The 21,253-nt window shown below is 41.8% G+C and overlaps 1 protein-coding gene across 1 annotated transcript in view; it reads left to right on the top strand.

Annotated features, from left to right (window-relative positions):
• PDGFD (platelet derived growth factor D) overlaps positions 1 to 21,253 on the top strand; it is a 364,409-nt gene that overhangs the window by 178,606 nt on the left and 164,550 nt on the right. Inside the window, exons 2-3 of the mRNA XM_030200251.1 lie at positions 1,972 to 2,176; positions 16,876 to 17,056. Coding sequence (XP_030056111.1) covers positions 1,972 to 2,176; positions 16,876 to 17,056 — 386 coding nt within the window. The remainder of the gene's footprint in view (positions 1 to 1,971; positions 2,177 to 16,875; positions 17,057 to 21,253) is intronic.

The raw sequence follows: 21,253 nt of genomic DNA, 5'->3' as shown, positions 1-21,253 counted from the left end.
ATGCTGCCACATTAGTGCATGCTTATGCCACCAACATGAATTATTTTACTGCAGGTCCTATTTTTGCAACGGAGCTTAGGTACTAATAATGGGACCCTTTTACTAAGATACATTAAGAAATTGGCTTAGCGTGTCGTAAAGTGGGACTTTTGTACTTGCCAATTACATTTCTAGCATGTCCTTAAAATAAAGCATTTTTCGTTTTTTTATAATATGCAGGTCTTGTGCTGATATTGGTATTTGAAGCACTTACTGCCTCCTATTTAGGATATGCTAAGGGCTCTCATGCTAACCATGCATTATTCAGTTAGCGAGTGTTAATGTGAGAATGATACCTGAATAGAGCTTCCACACTCATTCTCCATTCCTGCCATGCCCTCTGCGTAAATAAATTTTTTAAAATACTGTACAAAATGGAAAATTACTGCAAAACACTTTAACTGCTTAACATGGTTTAATAGTAGAGGAGTGTGGTAGCCGTGTTAGTCCACTCTTAAGGTTATCAATAGAAATCAAACAAAATAAAACATGGAAAAGAAAATAAGATGATACCTTTTTTATTGGACATAACTTAATACATTTCTTGATTAGCTTTTGAAGGTTGCCCTTCTTCGTCAGATCGGAAATAAGCAAATGTGCTAGCTGACAGTGCATTTTACAGGACCAGGACACTGTACCAGTGACTTCACAGTGAGAATCCTGAAAGGTAACTTTAAAACCATACAAGAACGTAAGACCTTTGAAGTCAGAATGATTGAATATTTTAACACCCAACAGAAAGGACTTAACAAGGATCTGGGGTTCCTAGCCCATTATAAACCATAAAGCTGTATGTCTCTGTTGATCACCCCACCCCTCACATATCCACACCCATCCTGTTAGAATATCAATGATATGCTTTGATGTCCCCATGCATACCTCCTACCCACCCCCATCCTCCCACCCTGTCAGACTGTCATAGTAATGCTTGAATGTTTTCACTTATATACACTGTCAGCTAGCACATTTGCTTATTTCCGATCTGACGAAGAAGGGCAACCTTCGAAAGCTAATCAAGAAATGTATTATGTCCAATAAAAAAGGTATCATCTTATTTTCTTTTCCATGTTTTATTTTGTTTGATTTCTATTGATAACCATGGTTTAATAAAAAGGCCCCGTTATGCATTAATGGCATTCACATAGGGTGATGGTAACATTAGCTTTTAAACATTTAAATTTTGTCCATATATTGATTTATACAGAGAAGATTTATCCATTCATCATAGGCAATTTTTACAAAGGAGGCACTTATGTGGCTTGATTCTGATTATATAATTTACTTTGAATATTCAGCAGATTGTTTTTTTTTTAATACCTTTAAATATATTGTTTGTATATATTACGTTATATTTTCCATATCAAATTACCCTCCAAAATCACTTTCAAAATCCTTTTTCCCCCCTTTCAAACATATTTGGATTATAACTTAGGACCTCCTATTGCATCTGGTCTTAAACTTTATGCTTCTCTTGTCTTCTTTGGAAACCCACTTGGATTTAGTTTTGATAGGCAGTAAATCAAATAAAGGGCCCTGTTTACTAAGCCGTGTTATAGGCGCATTAGTGTTTTTAACGCGCATTAACTATGTAACAATGGTATGGTAAATTGCCTTTTATTTAATTGTTGAAAGTTATGTGCCATGTGTGAATACTGTTTTTATGTGTGAATTTGTTATTACATATTTTAGCTGTGTTGTTAACCATTTTGGATGACTGGATTCCAGGAAGATAATAAATATGTTTTAATAAATAAATAAAAAGAGATACAAATAATATATGTAATCTCTTTTGGAAAAATATAATGAATTGTTAAAACCTGTTATTAAATAAATGTATTTCAATGTAAATAATTCTGCTTGTACTGTGAATTGTTCTCTATTCCTTCCAACAATGGTGAGATTCTAATTTCTACAACTTCTGATTAATAACAGAGAGCAATCACCTCACAGTCTTGTACCGGAAAGAAGAAACCATACATGTTGTGACTAATGGCTATGTACACAGTCCTCGCTATCCAAATAACTACCCCAGGAACCTCTTGCTCACATGGAGGTTACATTCTGCAGAAAACACAAGAATACAGTTGGCATTTGACAAGCAGTTTGGACTGGAAGAACCAGAAATTGATATTTGCAGGTACATCATAAAACTCTAATTAAAGTTAAATAAATTGACTGGATCTATGTCATGCTTTTTTCTGCTGTTATTCAAACTACACAAATGCATATAGGAAGGCATTTTCTCTAGATGAAGGTTGGGGGTCCTTACACTAAGTATTACTGTTTTTCTCAAATTCCAGTGTACATGCTTGATTGCTTGATTTTTTGCATTCTCATATCTCACTGTTGTCCAAAATCAGGTTTTGGTTCAAAGTGGCTTACACTTTACATTTGGTGAGATTACACTAGTGTGTCACATTTATTGCATAGTGAGGTCATCGATAGCTAGTGTGGTTAGCTGTAGAATTGTTTTGAAGAGGTAGGTTTTCAGTTCTTTTCTAAATTGTAGATAGTTGGTGATATTTCTTATGGCTGTTGGTATTGAGTTTCACCATTTGGAGCCCAGGTAGCTAAATCCTGCTGTGTAGATGGTTTTGTATGAAATGTTTCTGCGGTTGGGTAGGTGGAGAAGGAGGTACGTTCTGGTTTCTGGGCTTGCATTTCTTGAGATAATTCGATGCATGTATTCAGATGCCATCCCAAATAGTACCTTGAAATGGGGGTGCTGGTTTTGAAGAGTAGTCTTGCCTTTATTGGCAACCAGTGCAGTTTTTTGAGTAGTGGAGTAGCTCTTTTGTATTTTGACTTTTTGAATATTAGTCTCGCTGCTGTGTTTTGGATGGTTTGTAGTGATTTTAGTGTGCTTTCCTTACATCCTGTGTATGCTGCATTGCAGTAGTCTATAAGTGTGATAGTATCATTGATTGTACCATTATTCTGAATGATTGTTTGGGAAAGTAGTTCCTAAAATTTCCTAATATTTTTCCTTTTTATTGTTCTTCTGTCTTTCCTTATTGATGTGGACTAGTGGGTAGTGTATTCTGTTTATGACTATGGTGGCGTATGGAGGAAGTACTTAAAGTACCGTGACATGCAATTTGGAGCTGAACAGGGACAGTCTGAGACCTGTGGTTGACCTGCATGTCACCCTGTTGAAGATCTCCCCATAAGAATATTTAATTATATTCTTATAAATCAATGCTCTATATGTAAGCTGAACTTTGGTGAGTAATAAATCTTATAATTGAACCTGTCTGTATTTCTCTCTCTGTTTCTTACTTATGGGTAATTTGTTACAATATGTGAAATCTGATACAGACAAAGAAAAGGGTTAACTAGAATAAATTGACAGTCCTTCTGGGTTTGTCTGGGCAATTCACATTCCCAAAAAGACCCCTGACAGAACTGGAAGATCGTAGTAATTTACTCTATGATCTTCTACTATACTGGGTAACATTAATGGTCCATAGTTAATCAGTTTTCAATGGAACTCAAAGGCTGCAAAGATTGGAGTCAGATGAAATTGGTAACAGCCTTCCCTGTAGATTTAGGGCATATAAAAGCCCACATTAATTCAGTAGTTGGAATGACTTTTGTTTCTTGGATTGATATATTTCTTTTTGTTTTGAGTTTTTTTCCTTCATCCATTTCCTTTAATATTATATTGAAATGAGTGCATTTCAATGTACATAGTAACATAGAGGGGCATAATCGAATGGGGCCGGCCATCTATATGGGTGGCCATCTCTAAGGCCAGCCCCGGAAAATGGCATACCCAACCGTATTATCGAAAAAAGATGGCCGGCTATCTTTCGTTTCGATAATACGGCCGGGGCCGGCCAAATCTCAACATTTGGGCCGACGTTAGAGATGGCCGCCATTGGTTATTGCCGATAATGGAAACTAATGGTGGCCATCTCAAACCCGGCCAAATCCAATGCATTTGGTCGTGGGAGGAGCCAGCAATTATAGTGCAGTGGGCCCCCTCACATGCCAGGACACCAACCGGGCACCTAGGGGGCACTACAGTGGACTTCAGAAATTGCTCTCAGGTGCATAGCTCCCTTACCTTGTGTGCTGAGCCCCCCAAAACCCCCCAACACCCACAACTGTACAGCACTACCATAGCCCTTATAGGTGAAGGGGGGCACCTAGATGTGGTACAGTGGGTTTCGGATGGGTTTTGGAGGGCTCACATTTACCACCACAAGTGTAACAGGTAGTGGGGGATAGGCCTGGGTCCGCCTGCCTGAAGTACACTGCACCACCCACTAAAACAGCTCCAGGGACCTGCATACTGCTGTCATGGAGCTGGGTTATGACATTTGAGGCTGGCATAGAGGCTGGCACAAAAATGTAAAAAAAAATTTGGGGGGTGGGAGGGGGTTGGTGACCACTGGCAGAGTAAGGGGAGGTGATCTCCGATTCCCTCCAGTGGTCATCTGGTCAGTTGAGGCACTTTTTTGAGGTTTGGTCCTAAAAATAAATGGACCAAGTGAAGCCAGCCAAGTGCTCGTCAGAGCCAGCCTTCTTTTTTCCATTATCAGCCGAAGCCGGCCATCTCGTAACCACGTCCCCATCCCGCCTTTGGTACCCTGCCGAAACGTCCTGTTTAACTTTGGCCGGCCAAAATCGGCTTTCGATTATACCGATTTGACCGGGTTTAGGAGATGGCCGGCTATCTCACGATTTGTGTCGAAAGATGGCAGGTCTTCTCCTTCGAAAATAAGCAGGATAGTAACATAGTAAATGACGGCAGATAGAGACCTGTATGGTCCATCCAGTCTGCCCAACAAGATAAACTCATTTTACATAGTATGTGATACCAGTGGCATAGGAAGGGGGGGCGGTGGGGCGGTCCGCCCCGGGTGCACGCCGCTGGGGGGGGGTGTCGGCTCGCTGGTTCCCTGCTCTTTCTGCTCCGGAACAGGTTACTTCCTGTTCCAGGGCAGAGAAAGCAGGGAAGCAGCAGAGCCGACGCATCTCCCAGTGACGTGCACTGGGGGCGGATCGGTCCTCCCGCCTGCCTTCCGCTGCAAGGTAAGGGTGTGTTTCGGGGGGTGCGCTCCGGGGGGGGGGGTGCGCCGTGCCCTGCACCCGGGGGGGGTGCGCAGCGGCGACCCGCCCCGGGTGTCAGACACCCTCGCTATGGCACTGTGTGATACTTTATATGTATACCCGAGTTTCATTTGTCCTTGCCTTTCTCAGGGCACAGACCGTAGAAGTACTAAGTTCTGAAGCTAACATCGAAGCCCCTTAAAATTTACACTCCAGCCCATCCGTATCTATTCAGTCACAATCAGGGCATAGACCATGGAAGTCTGCCCAGCTCCCGTTTTGTTTCCATATACCAGCGTCACCACCCAATCTCCACTAAGATTCCAAGGAACCATTCCTTATAAACAGGATTCCTTTGTGTTTATCCCACGCATGTTTAAATTCCATTACCGCTTTCATCTCAACCACCTCCCACGGGAGGGCATTCCACATATCCACCACCCTCTCCGTGGCTTCCAAAACTGAACACAATACTCCAAGTGGGGCCTCACCAATGACTTGTAGAGGGGCATCAACACCTCCTTTCTTCTGCTGGTTATGCCCCTCTCTATGCAGCCTAGCATCCTTGTCTCATTGTTTCTTCACCTTCAGATCCTCTGACACCAACACCCCAAGGTCTCTCTCCTGAGTCGAGCTTACTAATCTCTCCCCTCCTATCCGGTATCTCTCTTTTGGGTTTCCGCACCCCAAGTGCATCATTCTACACTTCTTGGCATTAAATTTTAACTACAAAATGCTACAGCAACCAAAAAAAGAAAACAACTAAAATTTAAGTAAACTGTTTAAAAACCACCTTCAAAACAAAATTTATTATATTATGAAAAATTTCAAATTGTGCTTAGTTTTTTTTGTGTTTTACTGTGACTCGAAGGCTCGAGATATGTAAAATCACCTATATCACCATCATAGCACACCCTACCTCCACACCACTATCTAATCAGAGAACACATAGAACAGTTTTTGCGTATGATTTCCAAAATAGATGAAATAATATCAACTTAGCTTTGTGTAAATTATAGCTGGTGCAGTGTTGTTCAGTGTTCCATAGGATGCCGGTGTACAAGGGCTGTGCGAGTCTCAAGCCGGAGTGAAATTTTTTTACTTCAAACTCCACTGCTCACCTTCCTTTCCTCCGAACGGATTCCATTTTCCACCACCCTCTGCCACCTGTCGGTCAACCAGTTTCTTATCCAGTTCACCACTTTTGGTCCTAAGTTTAACCCTTTCAGCTTATTCATGAGTCTTCTGTGGGGGACCATATCAAAGGCTTTGCTAAAGTCCAAGTAGATTACATCTAGCGCACATCCCTCATCCAGTTCTTTGGTCACCCAGTCCAAAAAGTCAATAAGATTCATTTGGCAGGATTTTCCTTTGGTAAAGCCATGTCGCCTCGGGTCCTGTAATCCGTCGGTTTCTAGAAAGTTAACTATCCTTTCTTTCAGCAGCGACTCCATTATTTTTCCTACCACCGACATGAGACTTACCAGTCTGTAGTTTCCCACTTCTTCCCTGTCTCCACTTTTGTGAAGAGGGACAACATCCGCTTGTCTCCAATCTCGCAGAACCTCTCCCGTCTCTAAAGATTTATTAAATAAATCTTTAAGAGGTCCTGCCAGGACCTCTCTGAACGCTTTCAGTATCCTGGGATGTGTCCCATCCAGCCCCATAGCTTTGTTCACCTTCAGATTCTCCAGCAGTTTATAAACTCTTTCTTCCCTAAATGGCGCAGTATCCACTCCATTCCCAGACGTTCCCTCGGCAGCCAACCGTGGTCCTTCTCCAGGATTTTCCTCCGTGAACACCGAAGAGAAATAATTGTTTAGCACGTTCGCTTTATGTTCATCACTCTCCACATAGCCATTCTCATTATCTTTCAGTCTCGCAATTCCATTCCTATCTCTGAAAAAAGTCTTGTCACCTCTCTTTACATCTTTAGACATTTTTTTCTTCCGCTCGCGCTTTTGCTAGCCATATTTCCCTCTTCACTATGTTCAAATCAGAAAAAGATAATGTCTTTCTTAAATAGAATAAACTAAGGGGCCTTTTACTAAGCTGTGGCAAAAAGTGGCCAAAGTGTGGCCTTGCACAGATTTTTCCTGTCTGTTAAGGCCATGATTGCTGCAGCTGTAAAATGTCTGATTTTTCATTTTTTTTGTATTGATGACCATGCAGTAATATTGCCATTAGAATGGGGTCATTAAATAAAATTTATTGCCACTCATATTATAGGTGGTAAGGACTCACGTTGTAATACTGCACTAACCAGTTAGCACACGGTAATGTAGCTGCACTGATTAGCTCAGGAATAGCCCCTCTGAAAGAAAAAAAAAAGTTTTTTAGCACGTGTATTAGTGCATGCTAACTTAGCACTTACCACCTAACACAGCTTAGTAAAAAGGGCCCCTAACAGAGATGAAATGTTTAACATAGAGAAAAAAAGCACTTTCAAACAGATCAATATTAATCAGACAAATTAAGGGCCTGATTCAGTGAGATTCCTCTTCCATTCTATATCTATGGGAAAAAAAGAAAGTATAGTGAATCAGGTCATTAGTTTTCATAGTAGACTTCCAAACGTAAGAAGTCATATTGACTAGTTTATGCCATATATTATATTAATTTAAAATATCCCAACGTTGGCATCCAATTTATATGCCAAAGCTCAAATTCAATCGAACCACAGAAGCCTCAGTGGTGACGATTCGTTTCACACGAGCTACAGTTCGTGGCTCACCTTACTCTTCACTGGCTCCAAACTAAGTGGTAAGATTTCAACTAAACCTAAGGGGTCTTTTACTAAGCCACGGAAACGTTTTTAGTTCGTGGTAGAAATCAGCTGGCAATAAACGCCAAGATGCCCATTATATTCCTTTGGGCGTCTCAGCATTTACCGCCAGTTGATTTCTACTACGAGCTAAAATGCAGCTGTGGCTCAGTAAAATACTCTCTTAAAGTACAAAAAAAAAAGGAAGAGTAAATTTGAGCACTATGAAGAAGGCAGCATTAGCAATTTAATTACAGGAACTTCCCTGATGCAGAGTCGAAACATGGCCCACATCGGTTCGTCCTTTACCAGTCGAGTTCAAGATAAGTTGACTTTTTGAAATTATAAAGTTTTCACTAATACTAATTTTGACTTTAAGTTTAGTTACAATCTTACTGTCAGGTCTCTCCGGGAAATGTGAGCCCTTGGGCCGCTGTCACGGAGGTGGCAGCAGCAGGCAAAACAACCCAACAGGAGACAGGCAACCCTAAGACGGGCTGAAGTAGACAGGACTGGAGTGGCTGGGCTGGAGCTGAAGAGGCAAGCAACAAGGAATCCAGGAACAACGTCCTACAGCAGGGTTCAGGCTTGAGAAGCAGGATACAGGAGCTACATACAAGCTAAGCTCAAGGGAATGGGAATGACAGATACGCTTGCCAGAGGAAGGGTTAGACTGGAGTTACAGAAGCTAACAGATAGAAAGGAGAGAAATGGCTGCAGCATCAGCCGCTAACCAACTTCAGACAGGGAGCAGAGCTACTGCACAGGGATAACAGAAAGGCTAGAAGCCCACAGAAAGGTTGGAAACCCCCAGGCCACAGTAATACAGCCAGAAGGCCTGGAAGCCCACAGATAAAAGGGATATACACAGATAGACTGGAGGCCCTCAGAGCATTGGGCACAGAAGAGCTGGAAGCCCACAGAACAATAGACACAGAAGAGCTAAAAGCCCACAGAGCAATAATACCCAGAGCAGGAAAGCAAGAAGCCCACAGGTAAGTAATAGACTAGGCAGAAAGCCTACGAGCAATAATACCCTGAGCCAGAAGGCAAGGCCCACAGGTGATAGTAACTAGCAAAGCAGAAGGGCTGGAAGCCCACAAGAAAAGACAAGGAAAGCTAACTGTGCAAACAGCACACTAACCTTGGGACCTAAGGCACTGTATAGGCATTGGCAATGCAAAGGCACTGAAGACCAGAACACCAGTTCCTTAAGAAGGCCCTGACAGATGAGGTCACCCCTTCAGGCCACAGGCAAGGAGCATACAGAAGCCCAGAGAGACCTAACCCACACAGGTGTAGTCTATTGAGGTAATTAGTGTCAGGCTGGAAGCAGCTAGCCCACCCAGCCTGAGACAGAGCTACCTCAGGAACAGCCCACTGAAGTACAGAGAGGCCCAATACACACAAGTGTAGAGTAGTGAAGCCATTAGAGCAGCCAGCCCACAGAGACAGAGATAGAGCTAACTCAGGAACAGTATACTGAAGCACAGAAAGGTTAAACCCACACAGGTGCAGTATACTGAGGCAATCAGCGCCATGCTGGAAGTGGCCAGCACCCAGAGACAGAAACAGAGCCAACTCAGAAGTAGATAGAAACCAGCACAGACACTGATTCCCAGAAACAGGGTAAGTCTGAGGGTGGTCACGACCACAGACGTGACACTTACCACTTAGTTTGGAGCCAGTGAAGAGTAAGGTGAGCCACGAACAGTAGCTCGTGTGAAACGAGTCGCCACTGAGGCTCATGTGGTTCTATTGAATTTGAGCTTTGGCGTATAAATTGGATGCCAGCGTTGGGATGTTTTATATTTTGATTCAGTAATCCCCCACTGTATAGATCTACTCCAATCAGTTAATTTGATCTATGATATTAATGATATGATTCAATCTTTTAGTGTTCGGTATTCTTTACAGTTGGTTAGTTGGAATTGCATCAGATCAATAACCAGATGAATATATGTATAATATATGCTTGACTTTTTAGCTAATGAATTGTTACTGCATTCTGCAAAAGTTTGAAAACATGTTTCCAAGAGAAGATGCAAAGAGGCTTGAAATAACAATAATATGCCCTGTTAATAGGCTTAACACTGAGTTCACAATGATTTTCCAGTAGGTTATATCAAAATTAAATTTATGAATGAATAGTTCAAGAGGAGAACATTGTACTATAATTGTGAGATATCACTACTTGCTCTAAAAATAACGTATTTGAATTACTGCTCTTTATTATGGCTGTGGAGTTTCATCTCCGTGTGGTGCATTACCAAATGCCAGCCTATTGGCAGTGTATTTTATATGATGGCAAATCAATGGAGAATTCATTAACTTTCATTTCTCTTGTATATTACCAATATATGAATCTAATGCACTAAAAATTTGTTTAGCCTATTGAAACAGAATGGGGAATTAACCATAGTAAAGCAGGCCAATAATTTGTAAAGTTCAGCACTGATAACACTGCAATTCCAATACGTCAAAATGTTTGATCTGGACTCTCAGAGTTCAATGTATTAAAGGTTTTCTCCTTTTTCACTATTGCATTTCCCATTGAAAATAGTTTTATAGCTCCATGGATGAATCAAGAGGAATTTTTGCACTTGAGGAAAATTGAAATAAAACTTTGATAAATCTGTCTATTGTTGATGTTTTTTGTAGAGCTGCAGGTCGATAAAATTATTTAATCGTGATTAAAACTTTTAATGCGTGATTAAAGTCAGGCCATACCCAGCTGATCATGGGGGAGTATTTCCTTTCCCCCCACCCTCCCATTAAATATCATACCTTTGCTGATGGGGATGCTGAAGCCAGTCGAAGAAATCCACTACCAAAGCATCCCCCTTCCTCCTTGTGCTGCCTCAGGAGCGAGGAAGACAATGGGATGCCTTCAGCCACTGTTGCTTGCACTCCCCGAGCATGCTCAGTTCATGCATGAACTGAGCATGCTTAGAGATTGCAAATGTTGGTGGCTGTAGATACCCTACTAACTTCTTCGCTCCTGAGGCAGTACGAGAAGGAAATAATTGACTCAGGCAGTGGATTTCTTCAGCTGGCGGGGCTTCAGCTACCCCACCAGCCATTGAACAGGTAGTGTAGCATTGGAGCTTTCACCCATTCACTCTCTCACGTACCCCCTGTGCTTTCACCCATTCTCTCTCTCTCTCTCTCTCTCTCTCTCAAATATGCCTCTCCTGCCATGTTTTCCCTCAATTTACCCTATTTTCCCACATTCTTCCTCGCTCCCTTGCTTGCCTACCCACCATCTCTTCCGGACCGCTGCCGGCAGCTCTCCCCTCCCAATTTACCTTGTTACTTATCTTGCAGTAAATCTTCACCCTGCAGCATCAACATATTGAAATACTGACTCAGTCTGCACCGGGCCTTTCCTTCTGACCCAGCGCCCCTTTCTGAAAATAGGAAGTTGCGGAGTGGGCTTGATAGAATAGTGTGCAGCGAGATGCATGCACAAATTCTTAAGTGCCAATTAACATCTATAATTGGTTGTTAGTATCCAGTTATTGATGTTTACAAGCTCATTAGTCAATTTATTTGCGTGCAGATCTCTGACATATGCACAGAGTTGGACGCAGAAATTTGGGTTGTGATACATAGAATAAAGGGATATAAGGATAGTGCCATGGTCGTCAGAAGTCATGTTCAATAGCAATATCTGGATACTGCTGCTGAATATTGGGTTCACCAGGACATCCCATTAACAGGTCTGGCTAACTAGATAAGCCCTTTTGAATATCTTGATGTGGTTTCAAATTTAGTCTAGTGATAAACTTTGAAGAAACTGATTGCTGCTACTGCAAACACCCAAAAAAAAGATCAAGCATCTGCTTCAAACTTGATCTGATTATCTAATTACGTATTGCTATATTTGTCAATGTTAACTGCTTCCGCTGCTCATCCATTCCTGACATCTTGTCTGATTAATTAACATTTCCAGCATTTATGAAAATTTGTTTTATTTTGCATTGCAAATGAGCTACTGAACCTCAGTGTTAATTCAGCAATGTTTTATTTTCACTAAAGAATGATTCCTCATATACTTTTTATGTTGTTTTCACTATTGAATACTTGCTGGAATAGATAATGTCTAGGGAATAGCAGCAGTATAAGGTATGTTAATTATCTTTTAAAAATCTCAAAAAACTTGTACTAGAGTTTCCTATGAACATAAGCACTTCAGAGCTCTCTAAACCCATTTAAGAATTGGCATCTAACTTAATGACAAGCTCATTATGCACATGGAATATTTGCCTTTGAAAAGGCATTTCTATAAAACATTTAGGTCGACCTTAAAGATGGTCGTCCTTAGAGATGGTCGTCCCCGGTTTTCAGCGATAATGGAAACCGAGGACGCCCATTTCAGAAACGACCAAATCCAAGCCCTTTGGTCATGGGAGGATCCAGCATTCGTAGTGCACTGGTCCCCCTCACATGCCAGGACACCAACCGGGCACCCTAGGGGGCACTGCAGTGGACTAACTGATGCACTAACTGAATGGAAAAAGGCATGCAGTGGTCACTAACCACCTCCCACACCGAAAAAAACAACTTTAAAAACTTTTCTCTTTTTTTATAGTATGGGTGAAGGACGTCCTTCGCTATGCCTCCGTCCCTGCGATGGCAGTTGAGGAGGATCCAAAATGTAGATGTTTCTGTGAGAAGCACATCCATGCCTAGATGTTTCTGTGAGAAGGATATATGTGCCTTTGCTATGCCTCTATCACCCCCTTTATTCATTTAGATTTTGAATCACAAGTAGCAGCAATGGGATTTGAACTGGCCACCTCTGGATTGCAAGACCAGTGCTCTAACCACTAGGCCACTCCTCCACTCCACTCCCTTGAAATTTGGCTGTCCCTGTGGGGGGGTGGAGCAGTTGAGGACGTCCAAAATGTTTGAAAGAAGGACATCCACGCCTTCGTTATGCCTCCGCTGACACACACATACCTCCCTCCGCAGGGACCTGCATACTGCCCCCACCACAGGGACGGCCAAATTTCAAGGGAGTGGAGTGGAGTAGAGGAGTGGCCTAGTGGTTAGAGCACTGCTCCTGTAATCCAGAGGTGCCTGGTTCAAATCCCATTGCTGCTACTTGTGATCCAAAATCCAAATAAGTAAATAAATAAAGGGGTTGTCAGAGGCATAGCAAAGGCATGAACATCCTTCTCACAGAAACATCCACATTTTGGATGTACTCAACTGCCGTCACAGGGACGGTGGCATAGCAAAGGATGTCTTTCGCCCATACTCTAAAAAAAAGACAAAAGTTTTTAAAGTTGTTTTTTTTCGTGGTGGGAGGTGGTTAGTGACCACTGGGGGAGTCAGGGGAGGTCATCCCCGATTCCCTCCGGTGGTCATCTGGTCATTTAGGGCACATTTTTGTGGCTTGATCGTAAAAAAAAAGGACCAAGTAAAGTCAGCCAAGTGTTCATCAGGGGCGCCCTTCTTTTTTCCATTATCGCTTGACGACGCCCATCTGTTAGGCATGCCCCAGTCCCACCTTCGCTACGCCTCCGACATGCCCCTGGGAACTTTGGTCATCCCCCGCGACGGGAAGCAGTTGGGGACACCCAAAATCGGCTTTCGATTATGCTGATTTGGGCGACCCTGAGAGAAGGACGCGCATCTCCCAATTTGTGTCGAAAGATGGGCGCCCTTCACTTTTGAAAATAAGCCTGATTATCTTTCTAGTTCACTATTATCTTGCTATGATATAATTAGTGTTTTCTTTTTTGTCTTTTATTCAGATTGAGTTTTACCTAGTTAATACCACCTGGATAGTCTAGGAGTTAGAATGAATTATCATTCTCCTGGTTTTCAGTGAGATAATTCATAGGTCTCTCAGGTACCCCAGTGACTCCTGGATGTCCCATAGGGTTTAGCTGTGGTGCATCCTGTATTTCTACCCTGCAAATGTTTTGCTTTCTTTTTCTATCTTGGTGTTTTGTGTTTTGCTGAATTATCTATTTGGCATGCTTGTGGTGCATCATATGCTATGTTTGTATCACAATTTAAATTTTTACATATACAGTTTGCAACCATTTCCTTTGGGCCTGTATATGTGCCCTGTGTTATCATTTTATTTGTGTGGGGGGGGGGGGGGGGGGTGATTTGCTGTTGTATGAAAAGAAATATCAAAGTGAATATTGTTCCTGATATTACTCTATCATAACTCTGCCTTTTTCTGTGGATTCTAGCTTTTCATTTTCAATTTATTACCATGTGTACTTAATGTCTATTGCTCAATTATGGCTTATCCTGCGCTGGATTTTCAACCTAGTTCTTGGCACACACCAACCCAGTCTGATTTTCAGGATAGCCACAATAGATATGCATGAGATAGATCTGTATACAATTGAGGCAACGCATGCAAATGTATCACATGGATAATCATTGTGGATATCCTAAAAACCAGGCAAGCTGGGTGCCTCTGAGAACTGGACAGGGAACCACTGGTGTAGACAGACCATGAATTGACTGTATACAGTACCTGAATTCTACTGCCCAGATTCTCCCGTTGATGCATTGTGAGGGAGTGAGTGGTATAGCAGCAGTTGCTCCTAGGAACTCTCCCTCACTAATGTTGAAGTTAAACCACCTTATGGCAGATGGTGCTATTGTGCTGAGTCATGGGGCAGGACTCAGGCAAGGAGGTGTTTAAATGCCCTGGGGCAGAATAGTTCAGGGAAGTCCCAAGGGTTGAGACCTCCAGGGGAGAGGATCAGGGTGAAGGGATCTCCAGGAAAGAAGCTCCAAAGGAAGAAGTTCTCACAAAGTGGTGGCTGGGCTTCTGTACCTGTGAGGGAGTCCCAGAGAACTATGGAGTGGCCCTAGCTCAGAGATTGCACCCTGTAGACACCCTTGTAATGCTTGTGAAGGAGCAGAAGACTGCTGTGAAGACCCAGGTCCTGAGTGTCCTAGTTGGAGCCAGGCCTGGACTTACGTTTGAGGGACTAGAATTGTACTGAAGAAGATAGAACTGCTAAGAGAAAAGGAAGTCCGTGTTATTGTGATTGTTGAGCAGGGTTGAACAGAGTCTGTGACAGGGGAACAGACTGTATTGCTTGATTATTTGTTCACCAATAAAGCTTTTCCTTTGACTTTACACTGCAATCTGTGAGGTCCTGTAGCCATCCATAAATCACACTATCAACTATCACTTACATGGATAAATGCACTGGGATTTTTCTACAGTGGAATAAATAACCTGTAAGTAACACTATCCCCTAGATTCTATATATGGTGCTTAGAGTTGCACATGCAAATTTGGATTCATGTCCAATTTGCAAGTGTAACAATTGAATAACGAGCCAATCAGCGCTGATAATTGGGCAATAACAAGCAGTTATCGGCACTAATTGGCAATAATTAGAATTTATGCATGCGTCTTTTTAGGTGTATTCTATAGAGAGGTGCACATAAATTCTAGTGTGTGGATCTGAAAAGGGGGTGGGGCCAGTGGCATAGCTACATGGGGCCACAGGGGCATGGGCCCCCGTAGATTTGGCCCTGGCCCGCCCTGCTGATGACCCTCTCGACTTCCCCTCCCGCCGCCAACCCGCCGTCGCCGTTGGGTACCCCTGCTAGCCGAGGTCCTCTTCTCCGGCGCGGCCACGTTGCTAATCTGCAAGGCTTTGTTCTGTTTCTGTGAGTCTGACATCCTGCACGTACAATGTGCAGGACGTCAGACTCACAGAAACAGAACAAAGCCTTACAGATCAGCCAGCAATGCGGCCGTGCCAGAGAATAGGACTTCGGCTGGTGGGGGTTGGGATCCCCCACTAGCAAAGGTACCCAACGGTGATGGTGACGGCAGCGGCGGGAATTGGGGGTCAAAAGGGTTGGCGCCGGGGGGGGGGTCAAAGTTGTTGGTGGTGGCGGCAGCGGCGGGGGGGGGGGGTAAAAAATGGCGTGGGGTCGGCGGTGCCAGGGGGGCTAAATGTGTCCCTCACCTCGGGCTTTGGACCCCCCTCCCGCCGAAGTCTGGCTACGCCCCTTGGTGGGGCATGGCCATAAGAGAGGCATTGACAGGTTGAGGTGTTCCTAAAATTTATGCACGTCTTTATAGAATTAGTGGGGTTTCCATTGGTGTAAATGGTTTTGCCTAAATGTAGTTGTGATTCCTGGCGCTAAGCGCTATTCTATAAACCACACCAAAATGTAATCGTGGTTTATAGAACAGTGCTGTGTTATTGTTTTGGCACCAATTTGTTAGGTGCCATTTATAGGATCTAGTCCTATATGCTTTAGATAATGTCTTTCTCTGCACTTCATAGGTTCTGTTTTGTATGTAGCAAGTCCTTTCCCATTTGTCATTGATATCCTTTAGCCCCAACTTGGAGTGATAGTTTTCTAGTGGGAGAACCAGCTGGAGGAAGCTGGAGACCTCAATAGAGAGGAAAGATCCTTCTATCCCTCCTCTTCCCCTTCTCAAGAGGTGGAGAATGGGAATCTCCATGATACATTACAGATAAATGCCCTTGGAACTAGCACAAAATAAATAAAATTTAAGACGTATGTGTTCTTTGTTATTTTATAGTTTTTATTTTTTCAATAACTATTATAATAAATTATTCCATGTAGGTAAAATTGTATGTGAATGTGATTAATGGATATTCATGCTGGATTACGTTTGCACATGTACACTGTGAGTACGGGCAGGGTTTACGTGAGAGAGCATTTGAAGATGAGGTGCAATCGGGAGAGAGCAGCATAAGTGATAATGTACATTAAGTTGGTTGTGTAGAATGCAAAGGCATGTAAAATGTTTTTAAATAAAAGAGTGATGCCATCAGTGTCATGACTTTTTTCATTGCGACTTGTCCTTTTGACCAAAAGTGAAAAAGGAAATAAAAGTGACTCTCTTAGTACCATAGTTTTTATTGGTGAAAGAAATATTCACCGGGTTTGGTTTATCTGTTGGTCTTGCTCTTTCATTTCTAGTTTCAGCAAACATGGTATAGTTGAATTAACTGAGTCACATTCTTGATCTTCAGGTATGATTTTGTGGAGGTGGAAGATATATCGGAAACCAGTACAGTTATCCGAGGACGGTGGTGTGGACACAGAGAAGTTCCGCCAAAAATCACATCCAAAACCAATCACATAAAAATAACCTTCAAATCAGACGACTATTTTGTAGCTAAACCAGGATTCAAGGTTTATTATTCCCTTGTGGTAAGTGGACAGAATAATATATATTTTTAAGACTTTGTTTAATTAATCACTTCTAATTGCTGCAATTCCGCTATGTCTTTTTGAGGTGCATTAATGTTAATGTAGACTTATCATGGCCTAATATATAAACATCTTTAAATGATCCATGTTACATGTAAGTGTGTACTAAACAACTCATGAATAAATACAGCCTCATGAATAAACACAAAGGAATCCTGTTTAGAAGAAATGGATCCACGGAATCTTAGCAGAGATTGGGTTGGGACGCCAGTAATTGGGAAGCAAAACCGGTGCTGGGCAGACTTCTATGGTCTACGCCCTGATCGTGTCTGAATAGATATGGATGGGCTTGAGTGTAAATTTTAAGGGGCTTCGATGTTAGCTTCAGAACTTTTAGTACAAGAAGAGTGCTGGGCAGACTTCTACGATCTGTGCCCTGAGAATGGCAAGGATAAATCAAACTCGGGTATGCATATAATGTATCGCATACTGTGTAAAATGAGTTTATGTTGTTGGGCAGACTGGATGGGCCATACAGGTCGTTATCTGCCATCATTTACTATGTTACAACCTAGGGCAATTAAGATGAAATAGTGCAGTTTTTACTAACTGGAGCTGCATTCACTTTGTTACCACTGTTGAGAAATAGCTAACATTAGTGGTAATCCCTGAGCTCCTGAGTCTTAGTTTTAGAGCCTGCTGTGGCCAAAATTTCTTTCCTCCCCAGTGATGTATTTGGACTAGCAAAATTAAAATGTGATAATAATAATAATAATAATTGAAAAGGCACACTTAGAGTATGAAATAACGGTGCATTTCTCTATCCTCCATTCCTCCAATTGCATATACAGATATGTCAGAGTGGAGGACTCATTGTTAACATATATAGTAAAATGTAATTAAGTATGGTAATATAGAGGATGGGTGAGAATGTTGAAGAGAAGGTATAAAGTTTGAATAATGAGTCACTGTATGTTTGTCTATTTGTACATGCATGTGTATTTGCTTGTCAGTGGTATAGATATATAATAATTCATATGGAAAGAGTCTAGCTGTTTATCTCTTAGAAAATGTATATTTGTGGGTGCATGTGTGTGCACATATGTGTGCTGGGAATGAGTATGATTGTGCTTGTAGGTTAGAGGTATATATGTGTATTGGGGAGAGATGTGGCTAGTTCTAGACATGTGGAATTCCCAACTCCTTTTACCCCTTGCACTTTTTTTCTTCCTTCCCTATCAGCTTCCCTTGCATCCTTCCTTGCTATTCCCTTGCACTTCACCCTCCTCAGCTTCCTGCCACCTTGGCTTCTCCACTGCTTCATTACTTTGCCAAGACTGCAGTTCCTCTTTCTTAGCAGCAACTCTACCATCTCCATCTAATTCCCATCAATCCCTTGCTAGTTCCCTTCTTGTTTGAGGGGGCAAGGCCTGGCCTTCCCAGCACCTGTGAGTCCCCACCACTCTCTGGGTCTTCCTGGCCGGGCTTGCTCACTCCTTGTGCTTGGACAAAGACAGATGGATGGACCTTCCCCAAAGGAGCTATGACTTAAGTGGAATGACCCCCCCCCCCCCCCCAAAAAAAAAAAAAAATAATATTAGTCCTTATGGCTCATCATGTCATAGTTCCCCTCCTTCCCAAACGAACAGCAAGAGTCACCCATTAAGTACAACCAAGCCTGTCTGCTGGAGTGAACAGAAAAGGCCTGCCATTGTATGAATTCCTCCTATGTGCCCATGTGTATACGGGGAAAGAACAGTATAAGTTAAGCTGGTAACATTTTAGACCTTGGAGCCACTCAGGCAGTAGGAAGTTGCCCTACTGTTGAAGGCGAAGCACCATTTGCCAGTTGAATTCTGTATCATTCATAAAATCCACCATTCTGGCCAACCATTTTTTCTTTCCTGTTATCTAGTTTCTTACTCTAGTGCCCGCTCCTTTTGTTCTTTACAATAGAACCTCTTGGTGATTCCTTCCTTCACACCTTCAATCACACCTTTCTGAATACATAAAGAGATTCTATACTTAATTATACTGGTCCTACCTCATGGAATGACTTTCAGTTCTATGTCCATAATGATATCCTCCCACCAGCAATTCAAATCTTCCTCAAAACATATCTCTTTCGAAAATCTGTTGACACATAGGGTTCCCTCCTCCCTTAGCTGTTAACTATTGAGGTAGAACAGCTACCAGTGTTTCAGCCCAGCAAGAAACAAGCTCCTCTTCTCCCTTCTTCTTTTTCTTATCTATTGAATTGTAATCTTTCTTATTCCTGTCTGTTTCTTTTCCTATTTATTGTGCATCTATTCTTTGGTACTTATTATGTAAACCACCTTGATGACTTGACTAAAGGGCAGTATATCAAATAAGTTTGAACTTGGAACTTGGGAGTCATGGTCTCTCCTTCCCCATCCTCATTTTGACTTTCAAATTTGGTAAGTGAGGATCTCTGGTAGGTGGAAGGAGAGGATCTTGAGTTCTTGATAGGGCCATAATTAGCCCTTGATCATTGTTAAAGAGTTAGGTCATGCTGGTCCCTTATTGTTCAATTGGAGCATAGGGGAAATGAGTTCTGGTAGGCATTTGTTGTTTATCTGGACAACAGAAGGATTGGGCTGTGTTGGGCTCATCCTGTTCTTTCACTCTTTGAGGTGAATCAGGCCATAGTAGGCTCTTCTGGCTATTTATTTGAGGAAGGTGGGTGAATGGGGCCATGATAGGGCTTGTTGTTCATGTGGGGAGGTAGGTAGTCAAATTACAATGGCCCTTGATATTCGTTGGGAAGGGAAGTTTCTTAGAGTTTGAAGTTTTCCTGACTGTCATAGGAGGGGTGGGAAGGGGGCACTGAGCCTCAATGAAGGATGGTATTACCAGTGAGAAAAATGCATATGCATTAACTAGTGGTAAAAACTCATTTTTAATGCTCAGTACAATAAAGATTTTATATTCTTTAGTGTATCTGTGTTAAATTCTCAGACAATACTTGTATTAAAATTGGTGCATTTATATGTGTCAGTGACCGATTTTAATGTGGCTTTGTACATAGACCTTTAAGACTGTTTTGAAAATGTAAGATGTTAATTTATTACATATGAGCATCATGTTCTTGTCATTGACACTTCCACCATAATTTGTTATAAGTAGATAAGTGCTTCAAGATTTATGGTTATTGTATAAGCTCAGTTAATTGAGGATAACTTAGCTATTGCTGGCATTTCCACTTTTACAGCTGTTTATAAACTAAAACTGGATATCTGTGTAATGCAAAAAAAAAAAAAAAAAAACCCCATCAATTTAGTTCTAAATTCCTCACAGGAAGGATTGTGCAATCATCCTGTGTATGTGTGTGTGTCTGTCCCCAACTAATAACTTTTCCATGTGAAGGGCAATTCTGTAGCAAGACAGTCAAATTTATGTGACGCTTGAGCATTTAAATATTCACCGCTAAGGACAAGATACGGTTTCTAATAATACAAAAAAGAATTTCCATAGTTCTTGACCTCAGTACTAAAATTATCCACCTATTCATGCATATCAATACCTATTCTTTCACCCCTCCTATGACAGTTCTCTGGTTTAAGGCCTCAGGTATTGACTTACCTTCATCTATTAGATTACCTGACAATAAAACTACCAGTATAATTTAAGTCCAGAGTCCTGGGGTTAGTTTTGGATTCATCGTTGACCTATGAACCTCAAATTAGTCAATTTTGGCAAAAACTATTTATAAGCTAAAACAATTGTGATTAATTCAATCTTACTTTGGTTCATGTTCTTTTATTCTATTAAGTTCAAATGCTTGTATTATCACATTTAGGTCCCTGTTTACTAAGCCGCTAAAAATGTCTCACATTAATATTTTTGCATTTAAATTGTCTCACATTAATATTTTTGCAAGTCCTAGGCGCTAATAGAAAAATGAGCATTAGAGCTGCAAAGTATATAGATATATTTAAAAAGCCCTAAATACTGCCACATTAAGTCTGGACGTAACACTCAAACATGTTAAGCCCAGATTGTAACATGTTTTAGTAAAAGGGTCCCTGTATTAATAGCTTAGAGCAGTGGTTATTAAATCTGGACTGGGAAACCCCCACCTGTCAGAGTATCCACAATGAATATGCATGAGATAGTTTGCATATAAGGAAGCACTGCATGCATATTTATCTCATGAATATTTATTATGGATATCAT

The sequence above is a fragment of the Microcaecilia unicolor genome, chromosome 4 (genome assembly GCF_901765095.1).
Source record: "Microcaecilia unicolor chromosome 4, aMicUni1.1, whole genome shotgun sequence".
In the NCBI taxonomy this organism is placed as follows: domain Eukaryota; kingdom Metazoa; phylum Chordata; class Amphibia; order Gymnophiona; family Siphonopidae; genus Microcaecilia; species Microcaecilia unicolor.
The sequence above is the reverse complement of the archived record's forward strand: the minus strand, read 5'-3'. Positions and strand labels throughout refer to the sequence as shown.